The 19857-nt window shown below is 42.4% G+C and overlaps 1 protein-coding gene across 1 annotated transcript in view; it reads left to right on the top strand.

Annotated features, from left to right (window-relative positions):
• The window catches only part of CHRNA7 (cholinergic receptor nicotinic alpha 7 subunit), a 583962-nt gene that overhangs the window by 467549 nt on the left and 96556 nt on the right, over positions 1-19857 (top strand). Inside the window, exon 6 of the mRNA XM_086959023.1 lies at positions 11734-11901. Coding sequence (XP_086815149.1) covers positions 11734-11901 — 168 coding nt within the window. The remainder of the gene's footprint in view (positions 1-11733; positions 11902-19857) is intronic.

Raw genomic sequence — 19857 nt, 5'->3', positions numbered from 1 at the left:
TCAAAAGGAAAAGTGGTTGAACAAATAGAGGCATCAGTCTTGCATACTTTTGTCCAAAAAATGAAAATATTAGGCAAAAAGAAAAAAGAAATGAATATATGTACCAGGATTATTTTTGCAGGACCAGCAGTTAGGGGATAGGGAACGGCTAAATTTAGAAACAGCCAATGAAGTTAAAAATAATCTCTGAGAAAAATAGTAAAGTTTATGAGTAGTGCTGGCATTGCATGAAATGTGGTGAATCCGAACCCAAATATAGTCCCAAGTGTGTATAGAGAAAGTGTGCTGCAGATCTGTATCCCATAAAAATTCAATCTTGAGTGAAAAATAGGTATTTGTAAATGTGAGAAGCTCGAACAGAGGAGGAAGGAGGTAACAGTTGAATAGAAGAAACAGGAAGAGAAGAAGACATGTCCGAGAGAAGAGAGAGTTGCAAGTTACAATCCGTCTTAAAGACTCAAACTTAGAAAAAGATGAACCGGATAAGTTGTATCTAGACTGAAATTCCTGGAAAGAAAGACATTGCTTAATATGTACTAGGTGTTTTACCTGTAAAACACCTTTTAAAATCCAGTCTTTCCAGAAAAAAGTGCGGTTAGAAACTTTGATGAATTTATTATGCCAAATAGAGGAATCCAAAAATAGCTGCAGAGGAGAACGTGATTTGGTAAGGATCGGAGAAAGAGTAGATATAAGATATGAAATAGTAGGAGATTTAAAAGAATGGGGAGGATGAGCAAGGAACTCTAGCAAAGAGAAGGGAAATGGATGAATAATTAACACTTCTAATTTATGCCATACTGATAAAGGAGGATCATCTGCTGAGGAAAAATAGAGTAAGGCTTGTCGAAGTAAAAATGAGGAGTGATATTGGCGAAATGTGGGAAAGTTACCCCACCTCTGTCTTTAGGAGCAGCTTTCCGATTGTTCCAGAGGAATTTATTCAATATACTATTAAGGTTCTTACATTTTTTTAAAGGCAGCCTTATCGGTAATATAAAAAGGTAAAAATAAGCCACCGGAAGCATCATCCTCTTGGAGGTATCCAGCCTACCCCACCAGGACAGATATAAAGTGAACCATTTCTCCGCCATGGCAACAATTTTAGATAAAACCTCTTCCAGGTTCAATTGAACAGTTTGGCAATTGAAGCAGAATATTTTATCCTAAAACACGTAATGCAGGTAGTATTCCATTTAAAATCCATCCTATCAAACATACTACTAAGACAATATTTAATAAGTGGAAGCATCTCGGATTTGGATAAATTCAACTCATATCCAGAAATGGCAGTATATGAAGACAGAAGATCAACAAAAGCGGACAAAGATGTAGAAGGATTAGAAATAACTAACAAAATATCATCAGCATAAACAGTGAAACCATCGTTTTATTAATAAAACCACCAAAGGAAGGAGAATTCCGAAGAGAATGAAGGAAAGGCTCAAGGGAAAGAATAAAAAGTAAAGGAGACAAGGGGCAACCTTGAAGAGTACCTTGTTGGAGAGCCAAATATTTAGATTGAAGGCCATTAACGAAAACCGAAGTAGTGGGAGAAGAATACAACAGACTAATAAGTGCTAAAATGGTAGAGCCAAATCCATGCCACTTAATGGCACGCATCATAAGGTGAACATAATCAAAAGCTTTTCAGCATCCAAGGTGATAGCTGCCAACGGGGTAGAGCTTTTGGAAGCAAGATGTATGATGTTCAAAAAAGTCCTGAAATAATCCACAATCGTTCTCCCCTTAACAAAACATGTTTGCTCATAGCCAATTAAATCAGGAATAACCTTATTAATACGAAGGGCAAGGACTTTAGCGAAAATCTTGCAGTCTAAATTGTTTAAAGAAATAGGGCGATAATAAGCGCAGAAAGAAGGATCCTTGCCTTTCTTACTAATGAGACAGATCATGGCTTCCGGGAAGGATCCACAAGCTTCCTTGGAAGACAAAAAGTATTGAAATTAAGATAAACGGTGAGGAAGCAAGAATTGTGAAAGCAGGAAGAAAATTAAGCAGTGAAGCCGCCTGGACTGGAAAATTTGTCCTTTGGAAATAAGGCTAAAGCGGACTTAATTTCATGAAGGGAGAGGTCCTCTTCTAATAGTGAACAATCGGGAAGCTCAGAGGGACGGGGGAGTGCATCAAAGAAAGAATCCAAAGCTGCTTCAGAGGGGGAAGATTCTGGAGTATAAAGCGTCTTATAAAAATCTGTAAAACATCTTAATATTTCATCATCTTTGAAATGATCAACGCCACTAGTATCAGTAATTTTGATCACTTTAGAGCATTGAGATTTAACCTTGAAATAATTAGCTAATAACTTACCAGCTTTGTTACGACCATCGTAGAATTTAGAGTTAATCTTAAGTAAGGTGCCAGAAGCCTCCTCAGTCAATTTTATTTATTAAAGGGCGTCTTAGCTTGAGGTTGTCTTCATTATTGGACGTGAAGTAGGCATGTTCTAAGGTGCTTAATACAGGCTGGTAGAGAAGCAGAATCTTTGCTGCACAGCTTCTTTTTAATCGCAACATAGTCAATAATGAAACCTCTAGCCGTAGCATTGAAGGCATCCCAAATAGTGGAAAAGGGAAGATCTGAAGAGAGTTCCCCGGGAAGAATCAGGCAAGAACTCTTAGAAATGTTCCAGGAATTTGGGTTCTTGAGTAGATGATTATTAAAGCGCCATCTACGTGATTTAGGGGATTTAGAGGGAAGATCTAGATTGATCAAAACTGGAGCATGATCGAAAATAAGAATAGACCCAATATCCACATGAGTTAAATTAGGCAGTAGAGAAGGACTCAATAAGATATAATCAATTCTAGAGGAAGATTTATGAATAGGGGAGTAGAAAGTGTATTCTAATGTGTCCGGATGAGATATTCTCCAAGTGTCTACCAAGCTCCTCGAATGAATTGTAGTCATAAAGGATTTTTGCATTTTTTTGGGATTGTATCTAGCATCAGATTTCCTACCTGTAATAGGGTACATGACTTGATTACAGTCCCCACCCCCTAATAGATTGAAATCGGGATAGGAGTGGAGGGTATGTGACATTTTCTTCAAAAGTTGTGCGTCAACACCAGTAGGGCCATATATGTTAAGGAAGGGAAATGGGGGAGCTATTTAGAATAAGATGTAAAAAATCCATCTACCATCTACATCTCTCTCTTTCTTTTCTACCACAAGGGAAAGTGATTTATGAATCAAAGCAATCACTCCATTTTTTCTATCCTTGGACGAGGAACAAAAGACATATCCAACCCATTGTTTTTTAAGAGAATTAATCTCTTTATCTGTGAAATGAGTCTCTTGAAGCATTGCTATTTTACACTGCAACCTAGATAAATGGGTGAAAACCCTCTGCTTTTTAATGGGATTGCGTGATCCCTTAACATTCCATGAAACAATACGAACGTTTTCAGTCATGGTAACCAGGAAAAAGCGGAATTGAACAAAAGGATAAGTAATATATGGCATTTCAGAGATATCTGGAACATTTGATAACACTGAAAAAAAAAGAGTAAACATAGGATAAACACAGACATGCATGTATTAAATAATAACAAGGAATCCATATTGAAAAACTGGTAGAACAATGTATAGTAATATGAAGTCAAAGTCAAAAACCACTTTATTCGATTTTGTTAAAAATCATAAAAGCATACTACAACAGTTAAAAGACAATCCAGGTGCATGTTTAAAAAATGTCATACAATACAATATAAAAACAATAAAAGAGTCAGATTAAAAAGAGATCATCGTGTGCAAAGAAGCGAGGTATACCACGTTCATCACAGTCCCCAATGTTAAACTTGTAATTTCCTCTTCCTAATCCGAACAGCAGCAACAAGGTAATTTGCCACACTGAACATTACCAAGGGCGATTCAAGCATTTGTAAAAACAGAAGAGCTGGTTTTGCTTGTGTGAAAGCTTTCCCCTTCAACAAAGGTAGCAAATACTTCTGCCTAGGAACATTATAAAAGGGGCAGAACAACATAAGGTGCATATTGTCTTGAATGGAGAAGTTGTCGCATTTGCATACAGGTGCGTCCTCAGGCTTGAACCAACCCTGTCTATCGCAGAGTACCAAATAAATCTGGTTAAATCGAAACTTAACCAGAAGCCACCTGTGAAACGGAATATTAACTAGGGCAAGATACGGTTGGATGGCTATGCAGGTAATTGTCATATAATGTGCTCTAACCGTGGGTTTAGTTATCTGGAGTTGTTCTCTCTCCAAGGTCTTAAGTTTGTAGAAGTTTTCCTTGACCCAGGCTAGGTCTGCTTTTTTCAGGTCAAACGGGGAGGAGAAAATCTCCGGGCGTCCGAGTTCTACTGAGCACTTGTAAATATATGACAGCCAAGCAATGTCTTTATATTTATCAAGTTTTAAACAATCCATCAGAATTTTGTGATTAAGACCTAAGTTGTTATTAATCCAGACCCTTATCCACAAAAGAATGGGTGCCATAGAGAGGATGTCAGTAATGTACCCTACTCCAAGCTCCTGATGGACAGAAAAGGTGGCTGTCGACGAGGGGAGTCCTAACATAGAACAGAAAAACTTGTTAACCTCTATTTGAATAGTTTCAGTTTTTACATAGCCCCACAGTCCAGCTCCGTACCTAGCTATAGCCAATGATTTCGCCCTGTACAAAGCTAATAATGCACCACTTGGTTTCCCCCCAAGTCTCCTTGAGAAGCTCAGGATAGCGTTAACAGAGCTCCTTACTGCTTTAGTTTTTGCTGTTATCTGAGGAGTCCGCTACCCTTTGTGTCGAAAATTACACCGAGGTAAGTGAAAGCTTTGACGTTAGTAATCACTTCCCCCTTACAGTAAAAAGATTTAGTATTATTTTTAGCAGCCCCAAAAACCATGACATGAGATTTTGAATTATTAACCACAAGGTCAAGAGAAGACATAAAATCACTGAATGCATTTAGGAGTCTCTGAAGGCCAAGATGTGTCCTAGCTATTAAGGCGGCGTCATCCGCGTACAGGAGCACTGGAATATGAGTGTCTTCTGCACGCGGTGTGTCCACAGAAGCAGCCCAAAAATTTTTTTTCCAGAGAATTTATGTATAAAGTGAACAGCATAGGGGCAAGGATGCAGCCTTGCCGCACACCCCTGCCTGATTTAAACCATGCTGTACGATGTCCCTCTTGATCCATTCTAATGGAAGCCTTTAGATCCTTGTGGAGTTCAGCTAAAAAGTGGACCAGAGGAGGATCCAATCCCATTTTTAATAACATGGCCCACAGCTTTGCTCTGTTTACTAAATCAAATGCTGTGGATAGATCCATGTAAGCAACAAAGATTGCCCCCTTTTTTGCCTTTGTATATTTAGAGATTATCATGTGCAAATTTAGGCATTGGTCCTCTGTCCCTCTACCTGACCGGAAACCATACTGGGCATTGGACAAGATATCATTTTCTAGTGTCCACTTGTTAATTTTAGCCAACAGTACTTTACCCAGGATCTTCATAGAAGAATCCAGCAAGGATATAGTAAAATGAAGTAGAAGGAGGTGAATAAAATGTAAGCGTAATGTGTTACAGGAGAGGGAGAAATGTTGTCGGATGAAATTAAGAAGAGAGTACAGAGGTAGAGAAGATAGAAAAGGTAAATGATAGTAAAAGAAAAGCTGACAAGAATCCCGAATACTTCAGTCAAGAAAAACAGGATAAATAACCAGAATAAAGAAAATAACTTGTAGAGCGGGAAGCCGTAAAGGAAAAAGATACAGCCCACCAACTAGGACAAGCGAGAGCAACCTGAGCCAAATACTCGAGAAACAGATTAAAAAATATGGAACCAATTGTGAGAACAAAACAATTAAAGAGATTAACCACATATCAGATCTAAATCAATAAACGTTAAACAAGCAAACAACTACAACCAGAATATGAGAAGAACTCCTTAACATTTACCATACGTGAGGTTAATTGAGAGCATGAGGATTAAAATGGAAATGCAGGGAAGAGGGAAACAACTGGGAAATGGGTCCGAACATGAGGTAAGAACAGCTGTGGAAAAAGACAGAGAAAAACAATAACAGTTAAAAACCGAACCAATATAACAAACACATTTTGGGAAAATTTCAACATCTACAAACAGACATGAAGAAAAAGATGAACTCAGAGAACATAAGACATAATATAGACAACAAGTTGATCAGGACCCTCCAAAGTCTATTTCATCTCCTTATGATGAGAAATAAATTGTCTTAGATCTTCAAGATGGTTAAAAGAGTAGGACCTCTCTTTGAAAGTGACTTTAAAGTAGCATGGATGTATCAAACTGTATCTGGCATTTATGGAACGAAGCGTCAGGCGGATAGTAAGAAATTCCTTGCAACGAATTGCAGTAGCACGGGCAACATCTTGAGAGAAGAATACCTTCTGACCAGACCATAATATCTGTTTTCGATGTTTGGCCATTGAGAGGATCATTAACAGTTCAGTATATTCCAGAAATAAGACGAATATCCCTCTGGGACGATTGATTGACACTGAAGAAGAAGAACCTTTAGATGTAGGACCAATTCGATGAGCACGCTGCAGATTAAGACTAACACTTTCCTTGAGACCAACAATTTTGGGAATATGTGTTTTTAGGAAGGCGATTATATCGAACCCTTCCTCCACCTCAGGAATGCCATAAATTAGAAGATTATTGCACCTATTCCGGTTTTCTAAATCCTCTGTTAGCGTTTTGAGAAGGGTAATTTCTTTAGCCATGATAGAAACCTGAGGGATCAGATCTTGAGTGTCACTAATTCTCTGCTCCATCTCTGATACTCTAGAATCTAGATTAGACCATTTCTCATCCAACCTCTGAACGGTATTGTTGGTTTTAATCACAAAGGGTTTAATCAGCTTAATCTCTTCCACTAGATCGTCCAGAGTGATGGCTGGTGGAGACTTGGTAGGCGAACAAGGTTCTTTGTTGTGTCATTTGGGAAGGGCAGCAGGGTTGGAGTCCTTGGGAAGAGGAGACATACTAGATGCAGCGTTTTTCTGACCAAAAGAAGAAGATGAATCCATATGGCAAGGAGTAAAAAATTTTAAACAATGGTCCAGAGGATGTACAAAAAATAAGGCAGAGTAAGACACTTAAAAGAGGCAGCAAAAGGCAATAATGAAGATAGCTCCTTTCAAAATCACCTCATAGAGCAGTGGCGCAGCATCAAAAACCACTAATGTCCAAACAAAAGCCAGAGTCAATAACTGTGACCAATTGTAATGGTGACAAGCATGCACTTGAAAGTGGCTGTTGGCTGATATGACAGGCTCAGCTTACCTTAATCCACCTCAATATATACAACAGAAAGGTTGCCAAATGTGGGAGCACAGAGTATTCTGGTGATGCAAAATAATGTGTTAATCATGAGGAAAATGACCATAGAAAACAAGCCTTGAGAGGACAAAATAATGCATGTATGATCTCATCAATTAGTTGTCCCCAGCTTAGAAAAGAAGAAAATTAGCCCATTTTTAAAAGGTGGAACGAGTTTCAGAAAACCCGAGCGGCACTTGCAGCAACGCAGGAATATTTTTGTTGAAGGGAAATATCGACTGCGACTCACCACGAACAAAATGGTGGGCGCACGGAGCAGAATGCAGAAGGCAGCAAAGAAAATTACTGTAAACGCAGCTACCTGAGCTCCGGCGCCCACTCCCCTAATGGGGCAAGTTCATGCGGCGTGAAACACAATGTAGCGGCTCCAAAATGCAAAACTGCTCCAGTCGCCGAGCAGAGCCTCAGCCGGTTGTAGCCATCTTTGAAGCAGCTCAAGCCCTAATATGTATGCTTTGTTTTTATCTGCGTGTAGCAGATACTGTGAGGTATTTAAGGTGTTATATTAATAAATATATAGTCTCATACCTATTGGGTGGTTCTCCTTTTGTTTACCCAATACAAAAAGGTTGCATTCTAGTAAACCAAGCTGCTTCACATTCCTTCAGGACTAAGGCTAAAGGCTGCTCTCCACAGCTACCACTTGGATAGCTTTCTTAAGGTTAACTTTGAATGCTTAAATCTCCATGAGCATTGTTTGGACTGATGCAAGGTACTCATTTTAATTAGTGGACATCATATACCAGGCCAACTTCTCTCAGGGTTTAACTCAGTAATCAAAAAAACACATACACCTCGTATATTTGCAAAATATGCAAATGTCGACTTTGAAGAGTTTTGGCCCTACAATTTGCACATAGTTTATGGGTTGTCCATTTTGATCAATCAGGTGCCAATGGACAACAATTCACCATGCTCAATTAACTGCACATGAGTACCAATTATTTCCAGTTCCCTCCAACCTCGCTATTACCCAAACCCAACACCCTAGCAAATAAACCAGATCTCTTCAGATATATATATATCTTATCCAGCCCAGACAGTCATGTGACGGGAAACACTTCCCATTCTGTGAATAGCTGTTTGGCCTGTCAGTGACCCATCTTGACACACACTATGTAGACCAAAAAGAAATTAAAATGTTCCATGATATAACAGTCATCTATACAATAATAATATAAAGTGGCAACGATTGGCCAAGGAATCTATACCAGAAACATTTGTTCTAGACAGAAGAGCATCTCGGTTCTGGAAATCAAAGCCATGAAGATAAAGTCTGGCATGTAAGAAAAAAGCCATTGGCATACTAGCTGCCTGCAGGAAAGCAAGGCTCTTTGTCGTGATCTTAAGGTGGGCATTTATGAAATTTATGACTCTCAATCGGGCTTCCGTGTGAATTTTATCACGGAGACAGCTCTTCTTGAGATCACCGATGCCATAAGAGAGACTTTGGCTAGAGGGGGTAATGCCATCTAGGTCGTGTTGGATTTGTCGGCGGCTTTCGACACGTTCCTCACGACGGTCTCCTTTTAAGACTCTGGGAGATCGGTTTTCGTGGGACGGTGTGGAAATGGTTCAAGTCTTTTCTTACCAACCGCCGACAAGTGGTCTGGGCACCCCCGTTTTCCACCGAAATGCCCCCGCTGGAGGTTGGGGTTCCTAAAGGGTCTATTCTGAGCCCCACCCTTTTCAACATCTATATGGCCCCTCTAGCAGCGGTGGCGGAATCTTTTGGTGCCCGGATCATATCCTATGCTGACAATACCCAGCTCCTTTTTACGCGCAACAACGGTGAGAACTTTGACGGCAGCCAGATTAAGGAATGCTTGGGTGCTGTATTTGACTGGTCTCAGAGGCACAGTCTGAAGTGCAATTCCGATAAATCGAAGCTGCTTTTCTTCGGATGCCCGCCAGACCCCTGTTGGAAGACATGGTGGCCCCGCGATATGTTCCCGCCTGATGCTGCCTCGTCAAAAGCCAAGAATCTGGGTGTCCTGTGTGATGATGATCTGTCCTTTACACCCCAGATCTTAGGGCTGACAGGGAAATGTTTTGGTATCCTGAAAATGTTGTGGAAATTTCTTCCACTGTTGTCTCTGCAACATAAAAAAATCACTGTCCAGGCCTTGATAGGCTCGCGTCTCAATTACGCGAACGCTCTCTACCTTGGCCTTCCTAAATACCTGATGGCACGCCTGCAGGTTGTGCAGAATTTGGCTGCCAGAGCCATCTTTGGATTACAACGAAGAGCTAGAGCTTCGGAATTACTCAAGCGACTGCATTGGCTTCCAGTCTCTAAGAGAGTCACTTTTAGTCACTTTTAAGGTCATGACCCTCGCCTTTAAGGCACTCCGTTCTATTGGTCCAAAATATCTTGGGAGGCGTATGGCCTTCTATGCCCCCAGGAGGACTTTAAGGTCTGCTACGCTGGCTAAAGCCATTGTCCCTACCATCAAACGTGCTCGCAGCGGAGGTCGTTCCTTCCGGTACCTGGCACCTCGATGCTGGAATGAGCTTCCTTTTTCTTTGAGAAGAGCCAACAGTCTGCTTTCCTTTAGAAAGGAACTGAAGACCTGGCTTTTCTCTCAGTCATTTTCTGTCGGCCCGTGGTGGTGTTGTGTTGTGCATTTTTCCTTTTAGTTCTCTTTGCCAAAGTGCTGGGACAATCCTTGGAGTAGCCATGCGCTATAGAAGAGACCTTTATAACATAACATAACATAACAGTAGCGGCAGATTCCCCCACGGAGGGTAAGACATTCAGTGCCTTCTGACCCACGCACCTTAGGGAGCACCGGCAGGCTTTAATGTTAAAGCAGAAGATATGTGACAGTGGTAGAGTTTCCTCACTTTAAACCATACATAAAGGTTTAGATAAATATGTGAAGAACCCCACAGTTCAAATTAAACTCCAAGTTAAAACTCATCAGCTATAATGAAGTACCGCATAAGTGCCACACACGTGTCACACCAGTGCTTTTTGTCATTTGAGTATTTGTGGTAACAAGTTTTCTGCAATAAAATGTCAGCTGATTTGTGTCACAGAATGAGCCTTATTTGTAGATTAAATGTGATGCAATGGCATTTTGCGGTTCCCTGTGTAGAACTTGATCCATTTGTGCTTATGTTTATTTTGTGTAACAAACAACGTGATGAATTAAATGTGTGAATTAATCTCAACTAACAGCAGTCGGGAAGAGGTGTGGCGCAGCGGCCAGGGCATCTGACACCGGACGCTGGGGCTCACGGTTCGATCCCCGGCTCTGCCGGCAGGGGTCTGCCCAGCACCATGTGACTCTGGGCAATAGCTTGCTTAATCTTCCCAACAGCCCCCAGCTCCGAGGTGCCTCCGGGTAGCAGTGAGCTTTACAAGTACTGGATTTATTTATTTTTTTATTTACTCAGGACTCAAACCAGTCCATCGTTTTTGAGCCATTATACCACTCTAAAATTGACTATCCATATACAAAAAAATGATCAGCACCCACCTTCATCATATCAGATATATACGAAATACTGATTGTTTAAGTAACATAGTGCACAGACTGCAACAACATTTTTCTGTAAAGGATTCCTTTATTCACATCTTCTTATTCTTTTTTGCAACTTTCTTTCATGAATAATGGTACCCTTTTTAGAAAAACTTTGTTGGAGACTGTGCATTGTGTAATTTAGGCACTCTGTAGAGCATACATATCTTATATGATGAATGGTGGGTGTTGACCATCTTTTTGTAAATTGCTCTATGGAGTTTTGCTCCTGGGTGAAAGATTAGGGGGCTGATCTTCTAGATCGATGCACCACCAGTATTTGAACTGAAAAATACCACTAGAAGTGATAGGAGCGAATTTGGTTGCCTCAACTTTGTAAATCACAACTACTCATATGCAAATAAATCTTGGTACTACTTCTGTTGGAACAGTGTAGTCCAAACTGCCAGACCAGGTCTTTTACAGTTGGGAGCACAGACAACCCTGGTCTGGTGTTGGCAAAGACTGATTTGTATATTGCTTGTCTCTGTGTAAAGTGTAACAATTGGTGAAAAACAATTGACAGTAATGTTTGAATGTGATTGGTATGGCCAAAAGGTGTTCCATGGTCACTAGGCTATTGGATACACGCTGCACCTCATTGAAGAAGCCCAAGTAGGCAACAATGGTCTGCTTATGTTCCCATGTGGAGGGGGTCTGACCTGGCAGTATGGGCTGATCTGTTGCCTTGGAGCAGATGACCGATTTGCATTTGGCTGATCTCTGTAAGGACTGACGCAGTGGGTAAAAAACGCTGGGCAGGAATTACTACCATTAATTATGGCATGGTAAGATTGCATTGTGTTTATTATCCAAAATCTCTTATCAATACAGGTATTTTCAAGAGTACCTGCTACATAGATGTGCGCTGGTTTCCATTTGATATTCAGAAGTGTCATCTGAAGTTTGGATCCTGGACCTACGATGGCTGGTCCCTAGACCTGAAGATGCAAGAGGCCATTACCTCTAGTTATACATCCAATGGAGAATGGGATCTTGTAGGTAAGCCCACTACATCTGCCACAATAAACTGACAGTGAATTATATGTGAATCAATTTTAATAAATCTGGAAAAAACCTTTTAAGTGCATGACACAGGAAACTCTGCTATAAGCAAAAAGAAATTCAATTTCCGAAGATGCCGGCACAGAGTGGTTTATACAGTAAGCTTACAATAATGGATGCAGTTGGTGTAAATACATTCAGACTCATTTTGAGTCCATTGCTAATGTTGCCATTGATTCCATTCCCTCCAGTGCCATCGAATCTGGGGATACTGGTAGCTCTAGAGAGGCGGATCTACAGGCCGGTTACTAGTAGGATCCTTGGAGTCATAATTCCAACCCTGGTTCATATGGTACTCAACATTTATTCCCACTATTTTCTCCGGTGACTGCACCTGCTTTTAGCATGTTGTTTCTTCAGGCACCAGATGTGTGATGTTCCCATGAAAATGATAGCTGCAATTTGTCAGTTATTTCTGTGGCTGCCCATGTGAAAATATGGGTAACCTTGTAATAAGGCCCCTATATGTAATATGGGCGGGTACCGCCTAACCCACCCCCCTTCCGCAATCTGCCTGAGACACAACGTATGGTGGGGACCTTCCCATTCCCTTCTCCCCAATAGTTACATACTTCAGACACCACACCTTCTTTGGATTAAGGTTCGTAGACCCCAGCCATATTTATTACAAAATTAATAACATTCAAAATGATGATTATTTACATTATATACAATACGCAGAAAGTCCAATACATGGATAGGTACACGGTGTTCATTGACTAACTTTAAATTGTGTCTAATACATATCCATTCCTATCTTACACTACATGATTTACTTTCTGAGTAACCCTGTTAGAGCATACGGCAAGGTCAATGACTGGCAGCCCCAGATCCCAGTGTAAAAGCTCCTTGTGATGTTGCGAAGGGGGTCCAGCTTACCAGAAAGAAACCTCCCCGGCCCCTCCTATCCCAGACCCTCAACTCCATGACGGGACCCTTTAATCAACGGTTCATGCGCCCTTGAGCGCTTGCGTGTGTGGGGGTGGCACCAGGCCGACTGGAAGCATGGCTCCCTAGCTCCCTCACTCATCACCTACCAGCTGCAACTGCCCCTTGGAGTGAGTTCTATGAGAGAGACCACAGTCTATGCTTACCAATCATGCCCTTACCGCCTAATCAGGGATACACCTAAACACGACAGTTATTTTCCTGCAAAATTAAAAAAGGGTTAATATTTTATTCATAACCATTAAATCGCAACAAAACAGTTTGACATGTAACTGCCCCTGAAAAGGAAACCGCATCCATATTCGAAAAAACCCAACATATTTCACATAAGAACTATCTGCTTTAGGGGATTTTGGGTGGTGAAATAAAAAGTTAAAAACGGGCCTCCCCCCGGCCCGGACTAGACAAAGACAAGCGATTGTCCTGCAGCAAAGCGTCAGCGGAGCGAAGAGAATGCCTCTCTGCTCCGCTCCCCCTTCTAACGCCTGAAATGGGGCAGACCAGTTTAGACCGGTCTGCCCCTTGCGTTGTGAAGCCGCCACTGACCCGAAAGCACTTTCAAGTGCTTCCGGGTCAGGCCTCCACGCATGCGGATTGGATGACCTCTTGGGGGAGGTCGGCGGCCGCGTCACTGTTATGCTCGGCCGCCAACACCCCTCCTCTAACTACCGGGGGTCGGCGGAACCACCCTACTGGCGGCAGGCTCGATGCCAAGCCCGCCTGTTCAAGTGCATCTCTGGTATATACTGTAGTGGTCTTAGGGAAGTTAAATCTCACACAGAAATCTATTACTGTGTGAGTATCCAACAGTGGATTTAGGAGAACAGTGGCCATGAGTAAAATGCCTGTCTGTATTTAACCCTCAGTAAAACTTACTACCTCTAAAATTCAGAGGTCATGTTTCACATTTTAAAATCAAAAGCAGATGCATTTCCGTTGCTCAGGCTTTTTAGTCTATTGTACTTTCACATTTAATCTGGAATAGAAAGATGAGTCCATCGTTTGATGTACTAAATATTGTATTATTGTTTCTACCTTCCTTTTATCAGTTTTACAAACGTGTAGGACAGGAAATAACAGAGAATCAACATATCATCACAAGCTGTGGCAGGTGTTCCAATCTTAGAGCCGATAACAACAAATACATTTTGAGATGAACAATCAATAGTGACATGTTCCCATTTTAAGATAGCAAAAGAAGACATTCAAGACAACTAATGATGCCTGGCATCAGGTCTGACCTTCCATCCACACATAACAGAGGTTTGTCCCACACCGAGTGAACCTTTCGTTCACAATCCTAACACTCAGTTCACGAAGTTGCTCAGCAGCCCTCACTGAAGGACTGCCCCGCTCAATGGTTTCCCATCACTTTGCAATTCTCTCTCTGTTTTACCAAGACCAGTCCTAGTTCCAAAAATGCAGTGTTGTCAATAAATGTTATTATGTTCTTGAAAAAAGCCTTAGTAAGCACCAGTTACGCCTGTCCCACTCAGCCTCGGAGGACTGTGACCAAGAATCCAAATCCCTTATTGCCCTGGCTCTGTCTACCCGCTATCCTGTGCACTGGAGAGCTGCTTGATATAATGCAGGTATGTACTCTTTGTCCAGTGTTTTAGCACTTTAATGAGGCTGTGTGCTTCCACAGTCTGGAAAGACTGGTCATTAGGGGTGGGCCCCGATGAACGGCACCATGTGGTGTTGGCTGTGTTTTTACCGCACTCCACACTCCAAGTGGAGTGGATAACTCCATGAAATCCATTGGTGAAGCTGTGTTTACTGCTTACACCTACTCACAATGCACACCTTTTGGTCACAAATTGGTCTCAATGCATTGCTTACAATAAATGATATTCCAGACACGAGTCAGCTAGACTCCTGACTAAGGTAATCTCTTCTTGTTTTTTATTGATTACATGTTTGAGCTTATTGATAATGCTAGAAGTCCCAACAATGCACAAAGTTCCTGGTACATATAAGAGCTCAAACGCATCAAGTGCCACAGCGAAAAGAGCAAATACAGATCAGCCCTCAGATAATACCATCAACAAATCAGAGCCCCACCACATTGGTTGCGTTGAAACAGCACCAACAGCACAAATAAATCTTTGTCATTATGAAAGATTTCATCACTCCCTAAGCATCTATCTGTCCCTCTTCTTCACCAGCAAGATCTTCAGCATCCACAGCAACTCCTAAGTCCCAATCAAACCACTTCACTCTTGAAGATATCCTGGCCACCTTGCCTGCCATCATCATTCAAGAAAGCGCAGTGGCCATGTGCATCATACACTCTGTAAGACCATTGGACTTTGCCCTATTCACGTATTCTCTAAAGGACAGGACCCCATCAGCCTAGCCCTCACCCCTACTCTGATTGACTTCATTACCACATCCGCCTTCCCAGATGCCTGTGAAAATGTCACAGTTCTCCTTCTAAAGCAAAACACAGTGAATCCTAAAATACTAGCCAACTACTCGCCCATCTCCCTGCTACATTCCCAGAGAGAGTCATGGAGAAGATCATAAATGAGCATCTTGCCACCCACCTCCACAACAACAAACCCCTCAACACCACCACTCCTGCTTCAGGCTGAAGGACGGGGCTCTCTAGGACCACGCAGGTACTCATGCTTATGGTGGTAAAGTACCGGTCTGAGCCGGACACAAACAAAGGAGGTACAGAGAGATGAGCTAACACCTGCTAGATGGGCATAATATCAGTGGCCCAAGGCCACTGTGCCGAGTCTCAGCATCTCCTAACGTGGGAGCGGAGCTACATGTATACAATGGAATGAAAAGCAAAATAATTGTCTTTTTTACAAGTTGAGCTGCAGCCTTGGACAGAGTAAGGAAATATAACGAAATACAGTATTCTGCTGAGGCAAGCTATTCTGAATTTTAAGGACTAACACAGGCTCAACAGAGACAGTCTAATAAGGATTACGAAATGCAAAATGGAGTCACACTGGCTAACAAAAGCCTGCATGCTATTGGGGTAACTCAGCGGGTTGCATAACGTGAGCATAACTACGTGCACTTTAGTCACACATTGCTAACCTAATACAACGTGCTGAATGGGGTATGAGAACGGGGAATTCTAATTCTAACAGACCCTCCTTTTAGCATTTGTGGCTAAATCCTTTATTGCTATCCGGCAGGGTCTTTACAATTCTAGTGGGGAGGAGACAGTACATAATCATCTACTGATCAGAGCAAGGTAGTAACAAGGCAAGCATTTCAATAATCAAACATGCCTTCATCTTTAAGTATAATTGACTGAACTTCTTGCAACAACATGTTGGAGACTTTATTATTGTGACCAGAAAGTCTAGGAGTTGGTGTAAGCTTTGTAACACAGTAAGTGCTTCATACCGGAAGATAGTTAATGCACAGGCAACGAGTAAAGATAAAACTTGCAATACCTATCAAAACAAGCAGAATCCTCCAACCTCAGGACATTAACAAACCCCAGAGCCATCCTTTGAGAGACCATGAACCATTGTCCTCATCTATTTCTGAGGCCACTTTGTGCAATTTCTGTATAGTAGAATAGACAGTCGGTGTGATATCTGGAATATGTACACAACAAACTGACACAACAGGCTCCACCCCTATCAGCTAGGATAACATCTAAAACCATTCCATTTTGAAGCGAGACACGTCTCATAGCCTGGAGCTGAACTGTAATATTGGTCAGTATGCCCGCAGTAGTATTCATGACTCCCTCAACTACTCTTGTGAGATGACAAATGTTGCGACTGTTGAACATGGGGCCCCAGAAAGGTGTGAGACCATTCATGATATCAGGAAACTCCTGCAGAGAGGTATCTGTTTGGTCAATGTCATCTGGGTCAACATCTCTCCTAGCTCGGGAAACTGAGACATCCTTACGCTGCAGACGATGGGTTCCCTGGTAGTCAGGAGGAGCCAGATAGACTGGAAGAAAAAGGTAGGAAAGGTAACATCACCCAGACCATCCCCCGGGTAACAACACATAACCACGCTCACAACAAATAAAATTAACATTGAGGGTTGGGATCAATGGTGGACTTTTCGGCATTCTCAATATGGAGGTGGTGTTGCATCTGCTATTCCTCACATCCACTGTTCCCATTCAATGAGCACAAAAAGGAGCCGGTACATCTGCAACCTCCAGAGGTATAGGCTTGTATTCCGTGACATTACATAGTTGGAAAGATTGGTAATATTCTGATACATTAAACTGCAAGAATCTATCTCTGACTATCCCTGTCCTATTGAGCTTTCTACCCTTATCACTGCTCTAAGGCAGTAATTCAAAAATACTCGGTCAAATCGCCCATAGTCAGAGGAGGTACCATATCGGAATCTATGCTGAGGATATACTTTCATCAACATGGAGTGGGAGCTGTATTTCTTAAGATCAAGGGAGTAATGCTAGGAGAATGGACTAACCAAGCTAAGTAGAACAAACCAACCCTCACAGCCATTAATGTAGAACAGAGGCACAGGGAGCAGTTTTTCGCTTTTATGTGTAACTGGAGGTACCAACCCACATACCCAACAATTTGTATTATTTGACCCATACATGTATTATAAACAGCATGGGTTTGATGCAGTGTCTGAATAAAAACATTACCTTTATAAGACTTCCGGTGCTCTTCTTTGTGGGGTGCCAGTGTGCCAATGATATGTTCAGGGGGTGTTGGTGTAGTACTTTTCCAAGCATGCACAGGATATTTCTTTTCTAGGAAGAACTGTATTCCGAGTACAAACATCAAAGCAAGCAAAATAATCATTACTTTAGTCTTTGTGGGCCAGGAGGACCAAACAGAGCCATGCGGTGTGGGGCCACAAAAGGCTGCTCCTCATCAGGGATTGGGCGGCTAAAGGGATACATTATGAAAGGAAAAGTACTGGGGAAATTGGAGCCACTATACAACCAGCCAGAGGGTTATTCTTCTGTCCTGTGGCCTTCAAAAGCCTCACAGGCAGGCTCCTATCGTTCATCAAACGTTGTCTTCCACGGTGGAGCTGCACAAGGGCAACCCGACTAAGAACAATTGTGGGCCTTACTAAAACAATCCTTCTTCTTTCATGATAGGACAACCTCCCTCCAGGGCAAATACCCTCAAAGATCCTGTCCAGTGTCCAGGGCAGTGCACCAGTGTTCTTCACTCCAATCTAAAACAGGCACCAGAGGCACAGCGCCTGCATCCTAAACTCAAGCCCTTATCTAACTTCTGCACTGCCCTGCTGATGCACTGTCCTTCCATCGGGCTGCAAATTGTACCTTGTGAGCCCAGGCACTTCTTCATCAACAAACAAAGGTAAGAGCTCACATTCAGTTGTTTGTGCAACAGGAGCTGGGGCATCCGGTGCGGCCTTTATCTCAGGAGGATCGCCTCGAATAGGAACTTGTCACTCTCCATGTCAGTCTGTGCCCCCCTCAGCTGGGCGTCGTAAAAGGGAACAAAGCGGGAGATCAGCTCCCCTTCCTGGTCTGCGATTACGTCCTTCACCCAGGAGTCACATGGAAGCGGAAGATGCACCCTCTTTACATGCGAAGTGTGTACCCAGTGCTTCCAGCGATCCATTTTCACAGCTGTCCGAGTGGCATGGAGCACCTGGGTGGGGCCTCTCCACCTCAGCTCCAAGGGGGATTAGCGCTGAAATTGACGAATAATCACAAAGTCTCCAGGCTGAATCCCATGTTCTGGACCCTCTGGCAATGGTTGTAGGGCAGCAGATATCTGTTGGTGGACAGAAGGCAGATCTTTAGACAAGGCATACAAATAGTCAATCAAAAGAGGGTATTCAATTTCAGAAAAATGCTTAGGTCTTGGGACGACCCATACATTAGCAGAGCGCCCGAAGACCACTTCATTGGGTTACAATCCAGTCCTAGAATGCGCAGTCACCCTTGCATCTGGTCATTGCAGTCCTGTGCTTTCATGTGTCTTTGCTAGTTTCAGTTTGAGAACGCCATTGTATTTTTCAACAAAGCCAGCTGATTGAGGATGATTTGCTGCATGAAACTTCTGCGTAATTTTCAAACCCTTACGTACCAAATCAATTGACCCTGGCATTGAAGTAGCTCCCATTGTCACTCCAGATCACACGTGGCAATTCGTAGGGTGGGCAGTACTCCTTTCGAAGTGCCTTTGCTGTTGCTAGAGCAGTATTCTCTTTAGTTAGGTAGGCCTCAACCCACTTACTGAATGTACAAACTACCACTAGTGCATACTTCAGGATATTCACTTGTTCCATTTCAATGAAATCCATCTGGAGAACCTCAAAAGGGATAGAAGGGGGTGCGAAATTACCAGCAGGTGTAGAGGTGCCTTTTCCTGGATTATGCTTGAGACAAATGATACAGTGTCTCACCAAGTGTGCTGCAACTTTCGGGATATTCTCATTCTACCATTCTGGGTCTAACAGTTTACAAATACCCTTAGCACTAATGTGCGCCGGGCCATGGGCCATGGTGACTACAGGAAAAACGTATGCGTTTGGCAACAACCACCTTTGTTTGCCTGATAAATCAGTCCAACACCTGTACTCATCTAAATGCCCTGCTCTTTCCTCCCACATTGCCAGTTCACCTGCAGTCTCCTCTCTTTGTATTTCGCTTACACTTGTGTTCTAAAATATTTCATTGTCTGGAACCCATCTAGCAGGACCTGCCACAAACATTTACTCCTCTATGACCCAGCTGTCTCCGTAGCTGTCTGGTCCGCTAACGCATTCCCCCTCCCGACATCTTCCACAACAGCTTTATGTGTGCTGCATTTGATTATAGTCAGTGTGTCAGGGAGTGTCAGTGCTGATAACAATCTGAGTATTAGGGGACAGTGTGTATTTTCTGGCCATGAATTGTCAGGAACCCCCTCTCTGCCCAGAGGTGCCGAAAAGTATGTGCTACTCCGCTTGACTTAGTCTACGGGCGTAATTAATCACTGT

This window comes from Lissotriton vulgaris, chromosome 2_1 (genome assembly GCF_964263255.1).
Source record: "Lissotriton vulgaris chromosome 2_1, aLisVul1.2, whole genome shotgun sequence".
Classification (NCBI taxonomy): domain Eukaryota; kingdom Metazoa; phylum Chordata; class Amphibia; order Caudata; family Salamandridae; genus Lissotriton; species Lissotriton vulgaris.
Note: the sequence above shows the minus strand (reverse complement) of the source record. Positions and strands in the feature narration are given on the sequence as shown.